This window comes from Oncorhynchus keta, chromosome 35, assembly GCF_023373465.1.
Source record: "Oncorhynchus keta strain PuntledgeMale-10-30-2019 chromosome 35, Oket_V2, whole genome shotgun sequence".
Classification (NCBI taxonomy): Eukaryota; Metazoa; Chordata; class Actinopteri; order Salmoniformes; family Salmonidae; genus Oncorhynchus; species Oncorhynchus keta.
The window spans coordinates 34,754,016-34,778,171 of record NC_068455.1 but is presented as its reverse complement, the minus strand read 5'-3'; the positions used below and the strand labels follow the sequence as shown (position 1 = coordinate 34,778,171).

At 41.4% G+C, this 24,156-nt stretch overlaps 1 protein-coding gene across 2 annotated transcripts in view; it reads right to left on the bottom strand.

Annotated features, from left to right (window-relative positions):
* kiz (kizuna centrosomal protein) overlaps positions 1-19,903 on the bottom strand; it is a 38,957-nt gene extending 19,054 nt beyond the window's left edge. The window contains exons 1-10 of one of the 2 annotated variants that reach the window (XM_035752500.2): positions 19,705-19,903; positions 18,896-18,958; positions 17,280-17,442; positions 15,695-15,772; positions 13,385-13,994; positions 12,867-13,173; positions 9,530-9,649; positions 8,706-8,870; positions 7,285-7,435; positions 238-400 (exon numbers count right to left, since the gene is read on the bottom strand). In XM_035752500.2, the coding sequence (XP_035608393.1) occupies positions 238-400; positions 7,285-7,435; positions 8,706-8,870; positions 9,530-9,649; positions 12,867-13,173; positions 13,385-13,994; positions 15,695-15,772; positions 17,280-17,442; positions 18,896-18,958; positions 19,705-19,895 (2,011 nt within the window). In that variant the 5' untranslated portion in view covers positions 19,896-19,903. Of the gene's footprint in view, positions 1-237; positions 401-7,284; positions 7,436-8,705; positions 8,871-9,529; positions 9,650-12,866; positions 13,174-13,384; positions 13,995-15,694; positions 15,773-17,279; positions 17,443-18,895; positions 18,959-19,482; positions 19,573-19,704 lie in introns of those variants that run through there. The other variant, XM_035752501.2, reaches the window with a different exon arrangement.
* Positions 19,904-24,156: the final 4,253 nt, after the last annotated feature.

Here is a 24,156-nt window from a genome sequence, read left to right as displayed (position 1 = left end):
AAATGTTGTGTAAACTTAAGTTGCAGTATGTGCAAATTACTTCTGATTATAATTTTTTCAGTCTAAAAACATTTGCATCATTGGACAGGGTCATAATCACAACTTCCCTCGTTAGTTTTAGTCTTGAGGCTGGCTATACAGTTTCATTATCATAACCAAGTGATGCATCACTACAAAGGAGTAGCACATTAGCTAACAACTGCCCATACCGAAATGGTGAAAGAGAGGGATAATGACCTTGCATCCCTGAGGCGCCGTGCTCCTGAGAAGGTCTGGCTGGTTGGACCTCCGCAACGCTGTCGTTGAGGAACGAGGGAAGGCCACAAGATGAAGACTCACTCTCCACCGAGGGGCACTCCTCACTGGACCGGCACAGAAGTGTCCTCAGCAGCACTTTGGCCTGCAACCATGGCAAATTAAAACCACATAACTGCTCCCACATTGTGAAGGGAGTGTCAAATTGAACTCCTAACGACTAAACAAGTAATCTACCCAGGCCTGGCTGTGGTACAGAGTACTGCACACATCCTGACTGTGACAAAGAAAATAACTAGAAATTCTCTCTGGTTTAAGCAAAAGAGATTATCCTCTCTCTCTTTCTACTCTCCCTCCCTCACAAACACTCCTCTCATCCATGAGATTAGACAAGTGCCTAAAGAACGCAATCATCCTCGCGTTAACGTGAAATGCGTTAAGTTATCTCCACTTGGCGGAGAGGATTGAGACAAACTGCTCTCTTCCTTCCTCTCAACTTATCTCCCGGGAGACGAGGACACACACAATTAAGAAGAGCTGCTCCATGTGAGGAGGAGGAGGGAGATGGACACGGTGATTCCATTCACCGTATCAAACCAGCCATCATCATCATCATCATCTGAGCGATAGGCCCTCTCTTGTCTTCAAAGCCTGCCTCTCGGCTCAGACGGCCCTTCACAACTTTTAATGAGCGTTAATATGAAGGGGAAGATCAGGACGATTTAGAAACAGACAAACCTGTACAATATTAGTTGTGATCGGCAGGTCATCGGGAGACTGATAGCGTGTACAGGCTTTCATATCCTGAGGAGAACAAACACCCAATCTGATCTTTTCTTCCTACTCAACACTCACAATCCAAAATGTCCTGATCCCTCCTCGTGATATTTCTCTTTTTAAATATATTCCAAATGCACCACGTAGTGGAGAGAGCTCTCACAAACCACTGCAATTGAAATATCAATGAATGCAACGGTTGGCCCTTCAATATTCAAAGGGTCTCTGAGTGTGCATGCGAGATGCATGCTCCCGTTGGTCACAGAGTGGTGAAGGCTGTGTGGCAAGACGTGAATGGAAATTCTGTTTGGGCTCGTGTGTGAGAATGAAGGAGAATAATCTGTTGTGTGGGTTTGTGAGAGGGAGAGAGGGGAGGGGGGGGAGAGAGAGAGAGGGCGAGAGAGAGAGGGGGCGAGAGAGAGAGGGGGTGAGAGAGAGGGGGCGAGAGAGAGGATTGGGGGCGAGAGAGAGAGAGAGAGAGGGGGGCGAGAGAGAGAGAGAGAGAGGGGGCGAGAGAGAGAGAGAGCGAGAGAGAGAGAGAGAGAGAGGGGGGCGAGAGAGAGAGACGAGAGAGCGAGACGAGAGAGAGAGACGAGAGAGAGAGACATGAGAGAGAGAGAGCAGAGAGAGAGACCAGAGAGAGAGACCAGAGAGAGAGACCAGAGAGAGAGACCAGAGAGAGAGAGGTTTACACTCAGGCTCTTCTTGATGCGCTTGGACATGGTGATCAGGATTGCGGCACCTCTTCTCTTTGTCAGTCATATTTTTAAGAGCCTCTACAGCCTCGCAAGAACCAGAGCTAAAATGTTAGCAGCCTTTTCAGGAGATTGGACACAAATAAGATTGTTATTTTTTTTAACGGATTTATATTGAAATAAATAAATAAATATTCCCCACTCAATCAAATGTTAAGAGATTAATCTGTACAGACCTACTCATTGATTTGTGATACAGTTACAGTTGAAGTCAGAAGTTTACATACAGTGGGGCAAAAAAGTATTTAGTCAGCCACCAATTGTGCAAGTTCTCCCACTTAAAAAGATGAGAGGCCTGTAATTTTCATTATAGGTACACTTCAACTATGACAGACAAAATGAGAAAAAAAATTATCCAGAAAATCACATTGTTGGATTTTTAATGAATTTATTAGCAAATTATGGTGGAAAATAAGTATTGCCTTTAAACAACTTGGAAAATTCCAGAATATGATGTCATGGCTTTAGAAGCTTCTGATAGGCTAATTGACATCATTTCAGTCAATTGGAGGTGTACCTGTGGATGTATTTCAAGCCCGACCTTCAAACTCAGTGCCTCTTTACTTGACCTCATGGGAAATCAAAATAAATCAGCCAAGACCTCAGAAAATTAATTGTAGACCTCCACAAGTCTGGTTCATCCTTGGGAGCAATTTCCAAACGCCTGAAGGTACCACGTTCATCTGTACAAACAATAGTACGCAAGTATAAACACCATGGGACCACGCAGCCGTCATACCACTGAGGAAGAAGACGCGTTCTGTCTCCTAGAGATGAATGTACTTTGGTGTGAAAAGTGCAAATTAATCCCGGAACAACAGCGAAGGACCTTGTGAAGATGCTGGAGGAAACAGATACAAAAGTATCTATATCCACAGTAAAAACCAGTCCTATAATCGACATAACCTGAAAGGCCTCTCAGCAAGGAAGAAGCCACTGCTCCAAAACCGCCATACAAATGTCAGACTACGGTTAGCAACTGCACATTGGGACAAAGATCGTACTTTCTGGAGAAATGTCCTCTGGTCTGATGAAACAAAAAATAGAATTGTTTGGCCATAAATGACCATCGTTATGTTTGGAGGAAAAGGGGGAGGCTTGCAAGCCGAAGAACACCATCCCAACCGTGAAGCACGGGGTTGGCACCATCCTGTTGTGGGGTTGCTTTGCTGTAGGTGGGACTGCTGCGCTTCACAAAAGAGATGGCATCATGAAGTAGGAAAATTACGTGGCTATATTGAAGCAACATCTTAACATCTTCTCAAGGGTAGGGGGCAGCATTTGGAATTTTGGATGAAAAGAATGCCCAAATTAAACTGCCTTCTACTCAGGCCCAGAAGATAGGATATGCATATAATTAGTAGATTTGGATAGAAAACACTCTAAAAAGTTTCCAAAACTGTTAAAATAATGTCTGTGTATAACAGAACTGATTTGGCAGGCGAAATCCTGAGAAAAATCCATTCAGGAAGTAGGAATTTGTTTGATGCCATTACAGTATCCATTGACTTAGGACTCAAATTGCAGTTCCTATGCCTTCCACTAGATGTCAACAGTCTTTAGAAATTGTTTCAGTCTTGTCTGAAAAATGAGGGAGTAAGAGCAGTCTGAATGAGTGGACCCTGCCGTGTCACAGAACTTTTTCATGCGCGTGACCAGAGAGTACCTTTCTTGTTCACCTTTTATATTGACGAAGTTATTGTCCGGTTGAAATATTATTGATTATTTAGGCTAAAAACAACCTGAGGATTGAATATAATCATCGTTTGACATGTTTCTATGAACTTTACGGATACAATTTTGCTTTTTTTGTCTGCCTGTTGTGACTGCGTTTGAGCCTGTGGATTACTGAAGAAAACCTCAATTTTCTTTGCGTGTTTTCGGATATAAAGAGACTTTATCGAACAAAAGGAACAATAAATGAATGTCTTCTGAGTGCAAACATGTGAAGATCATCAAAAGTAAGTGATTCATTTTCTCTCTATTTCTGACTTGTGTAACTCTTCTACTTGGCTGGTTACTGTTTAATGATTTGTCTGCTGGGCTATGTTCTCAAATAATTGTAAGGTATGCTTTCGTGGTAAAGCATTTTTGAAATCTGACACAGTGGTTGGATTGACAAGAAGTTCATCTATAAACCAATGTAAAATAGTTGTATCTTTTCTGAATTTTAATAATGAGTATTTCTGTATTTGAATTTGGCGCTCTGCAATCTCACTCGATGTTGGCCTGGTGGGACGCTAGCGTCCCACATACTCTAGCGAAGACATCAGTCAGGAAGTTAAAGCTTGGTCGCAAATGGGCCTTCCAAATGGACAATGACCCCAAGCATACTTCCAAAGTTGTGGCAGAATGACTTAAGGACAACAAAGTCAAGGTATTGGAGTAGAGTTCGACCAATTTTATGATTTTTCAACGCCGATACCGATTATTGGAGGACCAAAAAAGCCGATGCCAATTTTTATTTAATTATTTGTAATAATGACAATTACAACAATACTGAATGCACACTTATTTTAACTTAATATGATACATAAATAAAAATCAATTTAGCCTCAAATAAATAATGAAACATGTTCAATTTGGTTTAAATAATGCAAAAACAAAAGTGTTGGAGAAGAAAGTGAAAGTGCAATATGTGTCATGTAAGAAAGCTAACGTTTAAGTTCCTTGCTCAGAACATATGAAAGCTGGTGGTTCCTTTTAACATGAGTATTCAATATTCCCAGGTAAGAAGTTTTAGGTTTTAGTTAATATAGGACTATTTCTCTCTAACATTTGTATTTCATATACCTTTGACGATTGGATGTTCTTATAGGCACGTTAGTATTGCCAGTGTAACAGTATAGCTTCCGTCCCTCTCCTCGCCCCTACCTGGCCTTGAACCAGGAACACATCGACAACAGCTACCCTCGAAGCAGCGTTACCTATGCAGAGCAAGGGGAATAACTACTCCAACTCTCAGAGCGAGTGACTTTTGAAACGCTATTAGCGAGCACCCCGCTAACTAGCTAGCCATTTCACATCGGTTACAGCAGCCTAATCTCGGGAGTTGATGGGCTTGAAATTTTAAACAGCGCAATGCTTGAAGCACAGCAAAGAGCTGGAAAAACCCACGAAAGTGCTGTTTGAATGAATGCTTAACAGCCTGCTAGTGCCTACCATCGCTCAGTCAGACGGCATTATCAAATCATAGACTTAATTAATACATAATAACACACAGAAATACGAGCCTTAGGTCATTAAGTCGCTCTGGATAAGAGCGTCTGCTAAACGACTTAAATGTAAATGTAAATTAATATGGTCGAACCCGGAAACTATCATCGAAAAAACAAGACGTGTATTCTTTCAGTGAAATACAGAACCGTTCTGTATTCTATCTAACGGGTGGCATCCATAAGTCTAAATATTGCTGTTACATTGCACAACCTTCAATGTTATGTCATAATTACGTAGAATTCTGGCAAATTAGGCGGCCCAAACTGTTGCATATAACCTGACTCTGCATGCAATGAACGCAAGAGAAGTGACACAATTTCACCAGGTTAATATTGCCTGCTAACCTGGATTTATTTTAGCTAAATATGCAGGTTTAAAAATATATACTTCTGTGTATTGATTTTAAGAAAGGCATTGATGTTTATGGTTAAGTACACATTGGAGCAAGGACAGTCCTTTTTCGCGAATACGCACCGCATCGATTATATGCGACGCAGGACACGCTAGATAAACTAGTAATATCATCAACCATGTGTAGTTAACTAGTGATTATGATTTTTATAAGATAAGTTTAATGCTAGCTAGCAACTTACCTTGGCTTACTGCATTCGCGTAACAGGCAGGCTCCTCGTGGAGTGCAATGAGAAGCAGGTGGTTAGAGCGTTGGACTAGTTAACAATAAGGTTGCAAGATTGAATCCCCGAGCTGACAAGGTATTAGTATCGGCCAAATCGATGTCCAAAAATACCGATTTCCGATTGTTATGAAAACTCGAAATCGGCCTTAATTAATCGGCCGACCTCTATATTAGAGTGGCCATCACAAAGCCCAGACCTCAATCCTATAGAAAATGTGTGGGCAGAACTGAAAAAGCGTGTGCGAGCAAGGAGGCCTACAAACCTGACTCAGTTACACCAGTTCTGTCAGGAGGAATGAGCCAAAATTCAGCCAACTTATTATGGGAAGCTTGTGGAAGGCTACTCAAAACGTTTGACCCAAGTTAAAAAATTTAAAGGCAATGCTACCAAATACTAATCGAGTGTATGTAAACTTCTGACCCACTGGGAATGTGATGAAAGAAATAAAACATTCGCTCTACTAATATTCTGACATTTCACATTCTTAAAATAAAGTGGTGATCCTAACGGACCTAAGATAGGGAATTTTTACGAGGATTAAATGTCAGAAATTGTGAAAAACTGATTTTAAATGTATTTGACCAAGGTGTATGTAAACTTTCCGACTTCAACTGTACATGTGTCAAATTAACAATGACAACCCTGAGCACACAAACAAAGAAAGCAACAGAGGATTCAGGAAGGAAGATGAGTAGCAATGATGGTACCTTACTCTTATCTCAATCTTTCATCCTCTGTGGGCCTGGTGAATAGTCTCATTTCATGGCCGGTTTAATTGGGCATGCTCTGCTGCAAGGTCAATGAGTAGGGAATTTCAAAGACTCCCGCCTCTGTTGTGAAGAAGGTCTAATGGCTGCCTCATTCACGTGGGCCTGGGCCACAGCAATACTTCAGCTAATAACAAATTAAAGGCCTGTGTTTTTCAGGACAATAAGCCACAGGATGAAAGGAGTCTGGGCAGAGCCTGTTATTTGCGATTAGCACATGGGTCAGAGTTTCCTTTGGCCAAGGTCACCCTGTGTAGCAATCTGACGAACGGGAAGCACTACATTTCACACACACACAAAGTGTGAGTCTGTCTGTACAGATGTTTTATCCGAGTCTCCTGAGTGGCGCAGCAATCGAAGGCACTCTGCATCGCAGTGCTAGAAGCGGAACTACAGACCCGGGTCACAACCGGACGTGAACGGGTGTCCCATTGGGCGGCGCACAATTGGCCCAGCGTTGTCTGGGTTAGGGGAGGGTTTGGCTGGGGCCTTTACTTAGCTCATCGCGCTCTAGCAACTCCTTGTGGCGGGCCTGGAGCCTGCAGGCTGACCTCGATCGTCAGGCGAATGGTGTTTCCTCCGACACATTGGTGCAGCTGGCTTCAAAGTGAAGCAGGTGGGTGTTAAGAAGCGCGGTTTGGCGGGTCATGTTTCAGAGAACTTATGACTCAACCTTCACCTCCCGAGCCCTTTGGAGTTTGCAGTGATGAGACAAGATCGAAAATAGAAAAAGGGCTTAAAAAAAATCAAAATAATAATAAAATAAAGAAATAAGTATATCCTTGTAATGCATGACATGTTCTTCCTGAGCATGACAGAGTATGTACTGTAAGAAAAGGTACTGTACCCTGAAGTGTATTGTGAGATGCATACCGTGGCACTATAGGAGGCGTTGTATGGCAGCAGCAGTGGAGTGAACAGCTGGACGAGGCGCTCGGGGGTGAGGACATGGTAGTCCTTCAGCAGAAGGGCGTGCTTGAACCAGCGATCCCACAGAGGAGCAGCATCAGGGGGGAGACGGGAGCTGTAGCATGGAGGACACGCTATACCGTGAGCGAGGATCACAGGCTTGTATCTTACCACAGTAAGATACAACATACTTTATTACAGTGAGAGAATGCATTTATACATACTGTCCATCTATATAGTATAAACACTCCAAATATAAACAATTATGGAGTTGGGTCATTCATGCATGTAATGGTGAGAAAGAAAAACTCAATGGAAAGAAACACACAAGGTGTGCCTAAAGAAAAGGTAGCGTAGTTTGACATCTTGATATATTGACCAAAGTTGGCTTATTTTATATTTGTGAATTGAAGTTAACCTAATGACACATAAGTTGGCTACATACTGAGAAAAGGTCAAGCGACCACAGTAGGGTATAAAAGATACTGTATCTCAAGACACTTTCTTTTTGCCTGAATACAATAAGGTATTCAGGCATAGCAGAGCTTGGAGCTATGGTTCAAAATGGAGCTCCTCATTATCAAAAGAAACCAGTCACAGATAGGGCATTTCATTTGCTCATGACATTCACACACACACACAGAGTTACTGCTTGAGGTAACACCAATGACCTTTACATTTGTGGAGGATGGAGATGTGTTCACGGACATTCAATTCAAATCTCAACCTGTTCTAAATATGTGCTTCCCCTCTCCTCTGAACTCCAATCAAACCTTCAAGAAAAATGCACAGGAACTAATCTGCTCTTTGTCTGAAAAGTGGAATTCATCTTTGAATCGGTTCACTTTTCATTTGGACGGTGAGATTGTCTATTGGACTCGGTCACTTTTAGAGCACTGATATCTCTGCTCAATGACTCCATTATAGCTCACATTTATTACAGGAGCAGAGTTGAAAATGTTCCCGTCTTGACTCACTCAGACTTGATGGAATATTTAGCAAATATAATACTAAGGGACCCTGAAGCAGCAACACAAGACCAATTGAAGCATTTTTCTACCTGGGTTTTTACAGCACATACATGCAGTCTTAAATAATTATCAAGTAATTATCCAAAAATAATATCAAAAGCAATTCATAATTTTCTCTAGAAAAACAAAAGGACGCAAAGGAGAAAATAAACACTCTGTACATGAAGGCTCAATTTCAAAGGGTCGTAACATTACTGACCAGCATGAACCTGAAGATCATTTTAACTGCCTCACCTAACACACACTTCTATATACGATTGAAAAGGAATGCATCAAATTATACATTTTCAAAACAGTGACATCAACAAACAAAAAAAAAAGACTTATCTGGTGCTGAGTTCAAAGAAGCCTTACCTTATTTTCCTGGGCTCAGTGGTGGACCAGTTGGAGCTAACTAGCTCTTCGGGTAACAGGCAACCCATTGACATGGTCCATGACAACCTCTGAAGCTGGTGAAGGACGACTGCTCCACATGCATCAAGGTCCTCTCCATTCAAGCCTGCCCTGGCGTTACAAAGGCTGACGAATATATAGAGCGGAGTGAGCCATCGCCATGGAACCCGGGGTTCAGCCTAGCAGCCCACAGGTCAGGAGTATAGAGCACAGCAGCTGTTCTCAGTACACCCCATGTTAGGGATGAGCCCCAACACACACAAGCCCCAAACACATGGCAAAGGCCACAGCAAGAGACAAACGCACACAATCCACCGTCTGACAACCAGGTGACAGTAGTTCTGATCATTCTGGCAAAAAGGCAAGAAGTTGGGAATGTTATTTCCTTCCCTGCTATTCTATTGCAAACACTTATTGATAATAAAACATTTGTATCTTTATCCTCTTGTACAAAAATGTAATATATTTAGAAATGTGTTCACTTTTGTTTCAAATGACACATAGCCAGTGCATTTCAATGACTCCCAAATGCCAAGAGGACCATAATTCAGCAGCAAAGTGTGGTTACTATGACAATCCTGTGTCTTTGAAAAACCCTTAGAAACCAAGATGTGCTGCAAGAGCATTGTTGGTGCCAAGTGATGACACTTAATTTAAAGTGAGAGCCCTTGGCGGCAGGTTGATACATTTTCCCCAGATCCATGAACACTGGTTGATAATGAAAATAATTGCAGCCAAACTCAAGGCAAAGACCAAAATCGTTTCTAAATACGGAAAGAGCTTACCTGATCACTTTATTGCGTTTGCTATCGCCAAGTGACGAGACACAGTACACACTTCTTTCTCCTCTGTGGAATCGTTGTTCGATGCTCTCCAGTAGATGGAAGAATCCCTCCATGGACAGTCTGAAAGAACATGTATATCAAATGAAGACACAGAAACAAAAAGTCTGACTGGATTTGAACCATACGTGTTTACAGATTTTTCCTCTCTCTGTGTGTGTTTAAGGGGTCAAGGCACTATGGTAGCATTTGTATTGACTGACATGTTAACCAATGTCAGAGATGGGCCTTCAACCATTCAATTCGATGTCAATTGATGCGGAGTGAATACCAGGCAGGAAAATAAAGTGCCTCAGCACTGGGTACACAGCTAATAAACTGAGGGATTAGGAGCATAGAACAAAACTGTTATTGTGTCTCATTTCAATATAAACAGGTGCCTGGAAATTATTATAGAAAAACATTAATTTGATCCATATTCGGACAGCTAACATAGCTCAACCTCCCAACAAGAAAAAACCCAAGATGATTTCTTTTGGTGAGAGATTTACACTTTAATCTGGCCATGTGAGGCTGTAAAATGAGAAATGGGTGCCTAATGCATGTGGATTGGGAGAATCCATCTCTTTCTTGAGCATTAAGCTCTGGGTGGCCCTCATTGAATTCCCCAGAAACCCCAACCGAGATCCTGAGCCCCCCAACATAAAAGGGGCAAAAAGAATGTATGACAATCTATAATGGGCTCCGGGGTTAGAGGTCAGCAAACAATTGCTCCTTCCCTTTTGCAGGTTGTTTCCTGGTAACATCCTGATTAAGCTGGCAGCTTGAATTATATCCATGACATGTAGTGCACCATCCATCTGCGCTAAGTCCTCTTCAATGCAGCTGAAGTAGCATGGGTAAAAGCTCTGCCTTTTTTCCTCCCGTCAGCGTGGGCCTTGAAATTGTCATCAACTTACTCTACATTTTATTTGTCAGTGCTCTTCAAAAAGGGACCTTTTAACTAAAAAAAGGGAATTAGTTGTGTGCACCAAACCTCTCCGTATTGTTGTGAGGGCTTCATCGCGAGGTCTCATACCACACGTTTGGTGTTGCTGTGTGTGTCTGAGTCTCGACATCATCAGGAGTGTATTATTAGTAAGGATGGGGGGAGGGGTCAGCCTCTGGCGAGTGATATAACACTGACACTGTGTACAGTAGAGATTTCACCATGATTTCCTAAAATGTAATGGTCTCAACATGAGTGATTGGTGTCAGATTACATTTCTTTCACACACAAAGAAAAGGCAAAATGCTGGAAAATACTAATAGTTGTATCAAGTGGAGAGACCTGGTTAAACAAATAACACTGTACAATAATTCTCACTATTAAACGGTTGTATGTGAGAGTACACAATAACCAGTCAATTCAGACAGCCTTTGTCCGTTTGGAACCATTTCTAAGTAATGCCCTTGATTAAGGGGGTTCGTACTCAGACACTTCATATAGCTACAGAATCTCCACATGATTTTTAGAAAAGAAAAAAAACATCTCACAGCTGACATAGCCATGACGTTGTTGTCTTAACAACAACATAATACAAGTCATTCCCAGTCACCACAAGAAACATTACACAGCATCTTCTAATTATGTACATATTTCCACATACATTTTAATCACTTATTTGTTAATATTAAGATAATTTTACTGCACTAAAGAGAGCTTACAGGTAAGCATTTCACTAGCAGTGTATCAGTGTTTTTTTTTTTTTACTTGTCATGTTTTGTGTGGACCCAAGAAAGAATAGCTGCTGCTTCTGCAAAAGCTAATGGGGATCCTAAATAAATAAACACTGCATCCCTGTGAAAGACTCCAGCCATTACGATGAGCACTAAAGAAAACCCAAGAGGTTTTCTGTTCTCTACTCCCTCACCCAGGTCACACCAGGGGAAATATAATGGAATAATGGAATGAATTGCCAACGCTTGTTTTCCTGCCTGGGAGCTGAATGGGAAAAGCGATATAAACTCTAACCTTGACGTTGAGTGAGGCCGCGTGGCACTGGAGACAGGCTGCTCTGAGCTTCACATCAAAGCTTTGTCCCCCCCCTCATACACAGGGCTCCATGTTAACAATGGAGAGCTCAGATTCTCCCCTCCCCATCGCCGCCACAACCAACCACTCTACAGCTTCTCTAAAGGGCACAGTGGAACATTTAAATAGAGTACACAACATCTAAACAAAAACATTCATTGTTCAGGTTCTACAATAATTTGTCTGTTTTATTTTCATTCCATGTCAAACTTCAACCCTGATACCAAGCAAACAATACATTTTTGTTGTTGTAGCAGATCAAATGTTAAAATAGTTTGGACTGTAAAAAAGAAATGCTGTATTTTGGTGGCCTTGGAAAACATTTGTACAATACACATGTACAACTGGAAGATGAGGCCTATGCATTGAGGAATATACACCCATGCATTGCAAAATCTAAATCACAGACAAGCTACAGTTATTTATAAGAAATACCTTTGAGTTTCACCCCCAAACAGTTACTTGTCTACCAACACATATACTGAGAATTATCTTAACACACAGAGGAAAGATGCGTATTATAGCTACGTCTATAGCCTGCCATCAGACTTTTTTCAGAGGACAGGAAAGATCTGGATTAATGGACAGAAATTGTCACTCCGTTCACTGTGCAAGCCATCACAAGCCATCCTTAAAATCAGAGGACACCAAGCGCTGGATTTCTTAGTGTGAGTGCCTGTCCACATGCCCACCCTCCAGAACACTCTATGGAGCCACAAATGTCCTCCTCCACTGAGACTTCCTGAGGTCTCCCAAGCAGAAAATTGCTCTGTTACAGCATTATCTTGGATTAAGGCAATAATGTTTGTCACGGGTCCTAAACCCTCCCTATAAGGTGCACTGGGGCTAAAGCGGCTGCTGCTGAGAAGAAGTGAGTGCGGTGGGTCGTGTGGAGCGGGACTCCCACCATCCTCTCTGGCGGCTACAGATGTGGCGCAAGTCAACTGTCTTGAGCAGAATCCCCAGTGCAGCTTAGCTATCCTGCAGCCCAGTTCAGCTTGGCCACTCTGGAACATGCTCATGTAAAGCTGTAGCTTCACTGCTTTAGCCTGCCCCTCTGTTTAATTTACTCAACAATAAAACTGAATTAAACAGATAGGCTGGGAGGAAAATGTAGAAAAATGTTTACAAAATTAAAAAGAACTGTTTGTTATGATGGCTGACATAAGGGTTTAATTGAATGTCCTCAAATGAATAGACAGCTCTTTCCAGTGCAGTGCAACACTTCACTGAGACCGAAATGTAAAGTACATAAGGAACTCCTACCTTTTCAATGGGATTTCTGGAGACGTGGATTCGCTACGTGATTCTGGTCTGTTCCTAGGCTCTGGAGTGTCCAGTGATTGACTGTGAACACTGGCGCTGCGGAGCTCCCTCTCGCTGGGTGGAATAGCACTCCTCTGTGGTGGGCTGTCTGTCCTCCTGGTGTGGCTGGCTATATGGACTACACCCTCTGGCACCTTTGGTAGCTCAGCCAGGTCAGACTCAGTCAGGGAGGTGGACAGGTCACTACCAATGCTGGTCACTGACAGCTCCATACTGGAACTGGATCTACTAAGGGTTTCACTCTTCTCTAAAAACACATAAACAACAGACTATTTGAATCAGTGTGTATATGTAGCATTATAAGTCAAAATATATGCATTTCAGCAATTCCTTAAAAGGAACACGTTTCAATCAGATTGCTAAGGAATAAAATACTAGCTAGTACAGTGAAACAACGTACAACATACAGTCTGGATATCTTCTGGCATTTAATATCTTTCAGTAATAAGATCACCAACCTGGCACATCTTGAGATTCTTTTCCCAAGTCAGTTTGAGGCAGTGATCTTTGCAGAACTCTCTCCACATCTTCTTTTATGCTCTCCTGATGACCAGACCCTCTACCCAGAGTGTATTCTGCAGGTGAATTCCTGTCCCACATATGGCTGATAGTGCTGGGCGATGGGCTATTCTTCTCAGGCCTCGTCAAGGTCACCCGAGGTGAAGTCAGTTGTTCATCACCTCCAAAAGGCACGCCGGCGCTGGCTGTTAAGGTACGAACAGATGGAACCACTGCCGCCGTCCTTTCATGTTTGTCACACAAATTACAGCCGTCGGGGGAATCGTTTGAGCCTGAAATGTCAACTGATAAAGACGCTCCGCTGTCGGCAACGACCTCTCTGGAAACTTTGGAGTCATTCGAAAGGCCACTTTGCAGGCATTCCGAGGCATGTGATGGATGATTTGGCGAATGACGCTCCGCTTGTCGTAAGTGTATACTTGCGGTGGCATCTTCAGCCGCGGAACTTCTGGAGGTCTGGCGACCCATGAAGATTACAGATGGTTGGCGTAAACCCCTGGCCTGTGGTGAGGGGGACACACCCTGAGGATGGCAATTCAACAAATCTCCCTGAAAAACAGGAAACAATTTTAAAAAAGGTAACCCATTCAAGGTTACTCAATGTCACATAGCAAAATGTTTATCAAAAGCAATGCATTTTGGAGATCATATCTAGGGATGCAGGTGTATTGTGTAACTCCAGTTAAATTGACTGCTAATTCATATCATTATGCTCAAATCATATCCCCAAGAGCAACATTTTTTCTTGTCACAGTCCACATTCCAATTTGAGCAATGAAAATTCGAAAGACAACGGTACTTCAATTAATATAGAATCATAATAACACGACGTACCATACCATGGCAAAATAGCGTGAAACGGTTTCTCCTAAAAATGCAACACTTGCAAATTAGGTTAAGGGGTTTTTCTTCAAAAACAAACAGCTGAGTGTTTTAAAAGTATCACTTTTTCTGTTAAAAACGCTGTTTATTTGGGTCAAGGTCATATTTATTTCCAAAACCCTCTTTCAGAAGAATGTTACACGATCAATGTTTTAACTTCTAATCGTATAAGCAATCCTCTGTACAAGTTGTGATTCATGTCTGCTGTGGCACCAAGGGGGTCGGAGAGAAAGCTAAAAAAAAACCTTCCTCCAAACATAATAACAAAAAGTATGGCTTCTGTTTCTTTTCTGATAAGAGTCTTAAATACCAAACAGTTAGCTGCTTAATAACATTCACTGTAAACCATGCAGCTCTGCCCAGCAGATCCACAAAGTAGGTAAAAAATAGGAAAAGTTAATTTCTTGGCTGAGTGATTCCATCGGTAGCTGCAGGGCAAAGTAGAAAGTGTTTCACTAAAGTAGCAATTGATTCTTCTATCAATCTGCGGCACGCGCGTGCTCTTCCAAGGAATGTATTAAATATGAAAATCATATCCCGTTATCATCTGTCTCCAGCTTTCAGCCCGGTAAGCTTCCCTTAATGAATGCTGTAGCCTGAGGGACATGCACACTGCCAGCAATGGCTTGTATGCATAATGGAGTGACGGTACCATTTTGCTCATTACAATATCGCCAAGCTGAGGGGGGGTTGTGCACACAGTCACAAGTGACTGCTCTAGACAGCATGCTCCAAGTTATTATGAGATGTCTTAGACATTTCATCTAAAAGAGCTTTAACTGCGTTAAGTGAAGGAAGAAGCAGCTATAGGCTTGAACTACATCGTTTGTACAGATGCACCAGCTAGGATTAGACACCTGCATTATTACAGACACAGTTAAAATGTATACTGCTCTACAGATTTGCTCTGAATAATGTCTACTTTTCTTTGTTGTTCCAAAGCTGAAAACACAGTTTGATAGAGCTAAGATTTGCATTATCCCACAACAACAAAAAAGAGAGATTTGCCATAAGAAGAGAATACTGTGTGAGTCAAATATTTTGGGCCAAATCTTCTGGAACTCTAAAATATAAGAATTGCATAATACATGGTACGCATTTCCCAAAGACTATTTTAGACTGTATAACTTTTAAATCATATAAATGACCCTTATATAAAATGAATTACACAAAACATAGGGCACCCTGCATTAACAAACAGCAGACTACTACTACAGCCAGAATGAAACATACAGGTAGCTTAGTTGCAAGTCATGTATGTTCTTTGAAAAATGTGTTAATTTATTCTAATCAAAGGTTAGGCTTACATCTATCTTCTAATTTACTTTTTTTTGTAATTTCAAGAGAATCTTTATTATTATGATTACCTTGTCTATTTTAAGATTTGGCTCTTCTTTCTTCTGCCTTGCAGCCATAAATCTGGAAATTCTATTCAAGCATTCAACCTGAGAAATACAGGAAAAAAATACAGTCAGTAGAGCACAATTCATTTAGCAAATGTCCCTTTTCAAAGTGATCAATAATTCTATATCTATCGTACTGTTTTTCAATGCATCAACAAACAAAAAAGGGATACATCGTTGGACATTGTCCTTATCAGAAAGATCTACATAATGAACATGTCATTATCTTGGTAATTGTATACATAGGATGTTTCTTCAGTGTGATAAAACCGTGTTAAACATGTTCTGCAAACACATTTAAAAACATAGACAAGAGGAGCGGGTGAAATCCAAAGTGTCCAAACATGAGAGTTAGTCACCACGGGTATTCCCCAGTGAGTGTCCTTCATGGTGCCTGCAACACTCTTAATCATCTGAGTAGCCAGACTGACTGCCCTAATCCCAACTCCAATTCAACAGTCTAATGGTGCAGTTAAGGGCACTAGGATTAACTCCAACATCCCAGGCCTTTTCTTCAAAACAATACAAATTACACACAAAAAAAAGCTACTTTTGTTTATCAAAATTACTAAATACACTTGTTATCTATTTGCACTGATTCGACAGCGACTGATATCAACAATGAAGTCACGAGTGATTATGATTACGGTCAGCATCATTTGTATGTATGTGTGTGGTCGTACTGGAGAAATAGGCTGAAATATCTAAACAAGAAAACAAATAGTGACTTAGTATACAAAATATCTACAATTGAATGTTAAAGGTACCTTTTCACAGTTGTTTGACTGCTTGACAATGAAGCCATAGCACACTTGTAACAGGAAGATGAATGAAACAATGTGACAACAGAAAATTATTTATAAAAATCAACTACAAACATTTATGAATCATAAAGCATAAAAAAATAAACAAAGCAACTGCTTGAGGGGGAAAAAATAAACCTCTGGAGCACTTCACTGTCTCAATATTGGGCAATTAATTTAGCGAGTCATAATTAACCAATTTTGTTAATTTGATATTAAGCTGTAGAGCACTGTTGTTGAGTTAAGCGATAATCTGACTCGTTCATTGTTTTCTCTTGCTCATTTGCCTGCAGTGATAAACTGCAGTATTCGAGTGTTTACTATTGTTACATCAAGCAAATGAGTGTAAATATCCCTACAGTGTACGGCAATTAGAGCATGATACTAAGGCAATTGACAATAAGAACGTCATTGAAGTGCATGCATCATATTTTTCAAATTCTAAAACATTTTTGTGTTGTGAAATGGCCTTGTAAATCATGATCCCACACTCACATTAACTATTCTTCAGTACATAAGGGACAATAGAGCATGAGCGTCAACCATAGGTTTACTGTACAGTGATCTTTATTGAATCATGTAAAAAGATTTCAATAAAAGGTGCTCTCCATCTCAATCATGTAAACCGTGGTACAGTTTGCAGAGAATCATAAACCTTTTAAATTCGCAATGACTAATAACAACTCTGCAGCTGTGGCTACACACTGAACAGATGAGACACTGGCACTGCAGTGTCCCAGTCTTACCTTGTGTTCATCCAGAGGGTTACGGTCAGGACAGTGCTCCTTCATGCTCCTTTCAATGCCCTCCACATCTCTCAGGAGCTCCAGGTTTCTAATTTTTGCCTGTTTCTCCCTCTCACAGATTTCCTTGAGATAACCACGGAGTGTGGCACACTTTACCTGAGGACTTAAGGCAATAAAGAGATGTATTTATTTAAGGACACTCATGCAAATAAAAGCCAGATGTGCAGTACTATTCCTCCACACATTATTCTAAAGAAATGGTTACTACGGCAGTGTTTCCCCTATATTAATTTAGCTGCGGCACCCTGACACTCTCCCCCCGATTATAATATTATTATTTTTAAGATGGAATGTGCCACTATTTTAAGAGGGAAAAGTGCCACTATCTGCCACCGCCACCTATCGTTTTTTCTTACGATGCAGACGTCGCCCGGCGTGACAAAAACATTTGCAGTACATAATCTGCTGTTCTATCGAGCATACAATGATGTCTTAGGAAAAAAAAACAGTGTTCTTTGTTTGCAGTAACTTCTTTGTTGTTGTAATTTCACAAACGGACGTGGCAGTTTCACCATTAAGGACTCCAGCTTTAAATATTTATGCCAAGACATACCTTTAAGATCAGAGTGACAAGTTACAATGTACAGTATATTTGTAGCATTTGATGCATTCAGAGTATTTTGGGGGATTTCAATTAGGTAAATGCAGATGAGCAACCCCATGCTTCAGCCCTTTTATTTAAATTTGCCCTCTAGTCTCTTTTTCCCCTCTTATCACCTAGCACCACTATTTTTATTTTACCTTTATTTAACTAGGCAAGTCAGTTAAGAACAAATTCTTATTTTCAATGACGGCCTAGGAACGAACAGTGGGTTAACTGCCTTGTTCAGGGGCAGAACGACAGATTTTTACCTTGTCAGCTCTGGGATTCGATCTTGCAACCTTTCGGTTACTAGTCCAACGCTCTAACCACTAGGCTACCTGTCACCCCAATGTGGCATCAATTGGGCTACAGGTTATAATGTTTTTAAAAGGGAAAATTATATTTCAGATGGTGTCAACATACTTACATTGTCATTCATTTTGGAGTAGAATGTCCTTTTAAAAAGTCACCAGTCGTTCCACCCCCAAAAAATATTCCCCTGCTACCTTTGCCACTGCTGCTGAAAAATATCCTAGGGGAAACCCTGTACTATGAGTAGGCCTATCTCTATGTTCTGTTTTCACTAGCATTCCTCATTAGTAGCTGAACAGTTTAGAACGTCAGTATACAAAAAAAAACGTTGCATTGTATAGGCCTAATTCATACCCGAGTGACAACCAGTGAAATAACTAGCATACTAGTATAGCCTAATAACAGTGGTACTACTAGTCTAACTGTCTGTACTTACATAACCACTACAATGTCATGCCTACACAGGTTATTGCACATCGTTACCCTGGAATAAACCGAGTGCTGTGCCCACATAAAGGAAATACAACCATTTAGGATGAAAAATAATAACTGGATAGCTAATGAGTGAACTGTTATTATGATTAAGGGTTTGATAAACAATGCACATAAAGCTAAACTGCTAGCTAACGAGCTACATTGTTAATTGCTGGGACCCACTTACCCTCTCTTGTCAGATCTGCAGTAAGCAAACAACTCCCTCTCCAACGCAAGTCTCCTCTTTTCCCTACATGAATAGATTAAACAGATGTTGGCTACATAGTTTTCCCCCCATCTTGCATCATACGAATAAAAACTATTTTTGGCAACAAACAAAGACGTGTCCCCATAACATACTCGCTTCAGCAGCCCCATGAACGCCCACAATAGTGGTGTTCTGTGAGAAAGAAAAGGTCCAGATGCTCGTGCACGGAGCTAAACGTACATTAACCGTCAACATTTTCATAGTTAGCTAGCTACAGTAACGTTACAGTAGCTAGCTAATTATTAAACTACTGATTAGTCGCCTGATCTAACGTTGCTGCAGTTCTGGTAAGAATTACATGTTTTACCAGTTCGTATGAAACCGGTAATGCATACAGTGACATGAGTAACAGTAGCTATTTAACGCTAAGCTAGCCCTATATAGCTAGCTAACGTCGTTAGTTTGCTGTTGGTGTAACCCCCCTACTAAGTTGGTTAGCTAACGTTAGCTAGCATAACGAAAATATGCAATGGTTATTGTTAAACTTATACATTGAGGTTACTTACACGTCTTTTTCAAGACATAGTTGCTTGCTAGCGCGTCAATCCGCTGACCGGTAAAATAGACCAACAGCTAGCTAGTTAGCCGTTGCTAATGGTTAGTTAGCTAGCCACTTTATCCAGTGACACATGGCGTGAAAAGCAGCAGCAGTGTCGGGAGAGTGCACAACTCAAACTCGTGGTGTCAAAGGGGCCTGGCACCAAAAGGAAAACGGGTTAAAATCTTACCTTTCGTGCATGCTTTGTTGAATGGATCCAATTCTTTCATAGTATTGGTCCTCACAGAACGCCATGACAACAACGTTCCTTGCCCTTTGCGCCCCGTTTTGTACAAGCAGCGAAAACGTAGCTACTGAAAAAGTGTTTATGCTGGTTGCCATGAGCACCACTTCCCAGATATCCCCTCTTGTAAACAACATGAGCGGAAAAGCAGCGAAGTGATGTGATTTGCGCTGGTCTAGAATCAGCTTACAGACTGTACCAATGACTGTATATGAACGGTACACTCATGCAAATGAAAATGCATATTTGGAATCTAAATAATTATTGCATACATACAGGGAGAACGGGCAATATTTCCCTATAATCAAATCAAATTGTATTGGTCACATGCGCCGAATACTTACGAGACCCTAACCAACAATGCAGTTTTAAACAAATCTGGAGAAAAAGAGATAAAAGTAACAAGTAATTAAAGAGCAGCAGTGAAATAACAATAGTGAAACTATATACAGGGGGGTACCGATACAGAGTAAATGTGTGGGGGCACCGATTATTTGAGGTAGTATGTACAGTTGAAGTCGGAAGTTTAGACAAATACATTACGTTTTTCACAATTCCTGACATTTAATCCTAGTAAAAAAATCCCTGTTTTAGGTCAGTTAGGATCACCACTTTATTTTAAGAATGTGAAATGTCAGAATAATAGTAGACAGAGTTTATCTCAGCTTTTATTTATTTCATCACATTCCCAGTGTGTCAGAAGTTTACATACACTCAATTAGTATTTGGTAGCATTGCCTTTAAAATGTTTAACTTGGGTCAAATGTTTTGAGTAGCCTTTGACAAGCTTCCCACAATACGTTGGGTGAATTTTGGCCCATTCCTCCTGACAGAGCTGGTGTAACTGAGTCAGGTTTATAGGCCACCTTGCTCGCACACGCTTTTTCAGTTCTGCCCACAAATGTTCTATAGAATTGAAGTCAGGGCTTTGTGATGGCCACTCCAATACCTTGACTTTGTTGTCCTTAAGCCATTTTGCCACAACTTTGGAAGTATACTTGGAGTCATCGGGCTGGCAGGGTAGCATAGTGGTTAGAGCTTTGGACTAGTAACTGGAAGGTTTCAAGTTCAAATCCCCGAGCTGACAAGGTACAAATCTGTCGTTCTGCCCCTGAACAGGCAGTTAACCCACTGTTCCTAGGCCGTCATTGAAAATAAGAATTTGTTCTTAACTGACTTGCCTAGTAAAATAAAGCAACAAAAAAAAGAATTGTCCATTTGAAAGACCCATTTGCAACCAAGCTTTAACCTCCTGACTGAAGTCTTGAGATGCTGCTTTGATAAATCCACATAATTTTCCTTCCTGATGCTGCCACCCCCGTGCTTCACGGTTGGGATGGTGTTCTTCGGATTGCAAATCCCCCTTTTCCTCCAAACATAACAATGGTCATTATGGCCAAACAGTTCCATATTTGTTTAATCAGACCGGAGGACATTTCTCCAAAAGGTATGATCTTTGTCCCCATGTGCAGTTGCAAACCATAGTCTGGCTTTTGTATGGCGGTTTTGGAGCAGTGGCTTCTCATGTTATGTCGATATAGGACTCGTTTTTACTGTGAATATAGATATTTTTGCACCTGTTTCCTCCAGCATCTTCACAAGGTCCTTTGCTGTTGTTCAGGGATTCATTTGCACTTTTCGCACTAAAGTATGTTCATCTCTAGGAGACAGAACGCGTCTCCTTCCTGAGCGGTATGGCAGCTGCATGGTCCCATGGTGTTTATACTTGCGTACTATTGTTTGTACAGATGAACGTGGTACCTTCAGGCATTTGGAAATTGCTCCCAAGGATGAACCAGACTTGTGAAGGTCTACAATTATATTTCTGAGGCCTTGGCTGATTTCTTTTGATTTTCCCATGATGTCAAGTAAAGAGGCACTGGGTTTGAAGGTAGGCCTTGAAATACATATGCAGGTACACCTCCAATTGACTCAAATGATGTCAATTAGCCTATCAGAAGCTTCTAAAGCCATGACATCATTTTCTGGAATTTTCCAAGCTGTTTAAAGGCACAGTGTGAACTTCTGACCCACTGGAATTGTGATACAGTGAATTATAAGTGAAATAATCTGTTTGTAAACAATTGTTGGTAAAATCACTTGTGTCATGCACAAAGTAGATGTCCTAACCGACTTGCCAAAACTATAGTTTGTTAACAAGAAATTTGTGGAGTGGTTGAAACACTTATGTTGAGTCATTAAAACTAGTTTATGTAAACTTCTGATTACTTGTCATCCACAACACGGCCAGGTCTCTGACTTCCTCCCTATAGGCTGTCTCATTGTTGTCGGTGATCAGGCCTACCACTGTTGTGTCATCGGCAAATTTAATGATGGTGTTGGAGTTGTGCCTGGCCGTGCAGTCGTGAGTGAACAGGGAGTACAGGAGGGGACTGAGCACGCACCACTGAGGGGCCCCTGTGTTGAGGATCAGCGTGGTGGATCCTCCACCTAGGGGCGGCCCGTCAGGAAGTCCAGGATCCAGTTGCAGAGGGAGGTGTTTATTCCCAGGGTCCTTAGCTTATTGATGAGCTTTGAGGGCACTATGGTATTGAACGCTGAGCTGTAGTCAATGAACAGCTTCTCACATAGGTGTTCCTTTTGTCCATTTGGGAAAGGGCAGTGTGAAGTGCAATGGAGATCGCATCATCTGTGGATCTGTTGGGGCGGTATGCAAATTGGAGTGGGGTCTAGGGTTTCTGGGATGATGGTGTTGATGTGAGCCATGACCAGCCTTTCAAAGCACTTCATGCCTACAGATGTGAGTACTACGGCTTGGTAGTCATTTAGGCAGGTTACAATAGTGTTATTGGGCACAGGGACTGTGGTGGTCTGCTTAAAACATGTTGGTATTACAGACTCGGACAGGGAGAGGTTGAAAATGTCAGTGAAGACACTTGCCAGTTGGTCAGCGCATGCTCACAGTACACATCCTGGTAATCCGTCTGGCTGTGAGGGCTTGTGAATGTTGACCTGTTTAAAGGTCTTACTCACATCGTCTGTGGAGAGCCTGATCACACAGTCTTTCGGAACAGTTGGTGCTCCCATGCGTGTTTCAGTGTTATTTGCCTCGAAGCAAGCATAAAAGTAGTTTAGCCCGTCTGGTAGACTCGTGTCACTGGGAAGCTCTCGGCTGTGCTTCCCTTTGTAGTCTGTAATGGTTTGTAGGCCCTGCCACATCCGACGAGCGTCAGAGCAGGTGTAGTATATTTGCACGGTCAAATTCAATTACTACAGTTCATTTTTACATGTTTTGTTTGAGTTGCTTTTGAAACCAAAAGACAAATTAAAAACAGTATTGGTATTGTTGAATTCGATTTTCATAATAGCAAGCTAGGACTGATGGTTTGGTTGGCTAAACTAGCAAGTCTGTTTTGGTTACCACGGCAACTACTGCATATAGTAAACTTGCTAGCTACATGTTTAGTGGATATTGAATATATTTCTACCGGCAAATGTGTTAAATTATTGCCATAGTATAAAATGAATAATCAACTCCGGGCTCTACGTGTTCTGTGGAAAATAATGCAACTCCGTGGAAGGTCAGTTCCAATCCACTAGCGCGTCGTGGAACACACCTTCCACGTCGTTCATTATTTTCCACAGAACACATAGCCTCCCGTTGATGATCGCTGACCTAATCTAATGCCATTATGACTCGTGTAAAATAATAAATGAGAGAGAGATCGAGGCATTTTTACACGTTTTTTTTTACTGCTGATGTAGTGATTTGCATTGGTCAGCAAGATTGGATATTTGGATTGACACATTATGCAAGCCAAGTTTTCTACAATGCATTATTCTACTCATGTTCTTTACTATAATTTCAGTAATTTTCTGTGATAATCTTCCCTTTTAAATACGAAGTGATGTACAGTGTAGCCTGGCTTGACATAGCAGGCCTTGAGTGGACAGAAGATGCGGCTGTAGACAGAAGATGCGGACAGAGTGGACACAAAAAAAGTGGACAGAGAAGTGGTCAGAAGATGCAGCTGCTTCAGCAAGCATGGTAAACCCCATACATCTCTTATCCCGAATCCCAATCAATTTTAGAGAGACTCAAAGAAACTAAAATGACTAGGGAAAGCTTTCTTAGCTGTGGGCTCTTCGGCCTACAGAACGTGCCTCCAAAATTACCAACAGCCTGATGTAGGTTTTTGTTAAAGGTCTGTGTTCTGCTAAATAGCTAAATAGAAGCCAAAACGAATGCATGAGTGATGCACATGTATGCCATTATTACTGAACAGATAAACTGGCTCTGTTCTCTGTCCATGGTCCTGATGCAGCAGGCTTCCTCTTTTCTCCAGTAGCCAGCCACAGCATCCCCACGGATCATGCTTTGCATTTCAGAAGTTCATTTTTGACAGCTCTCTAATGTCATGCCACGTTCTGACTGAT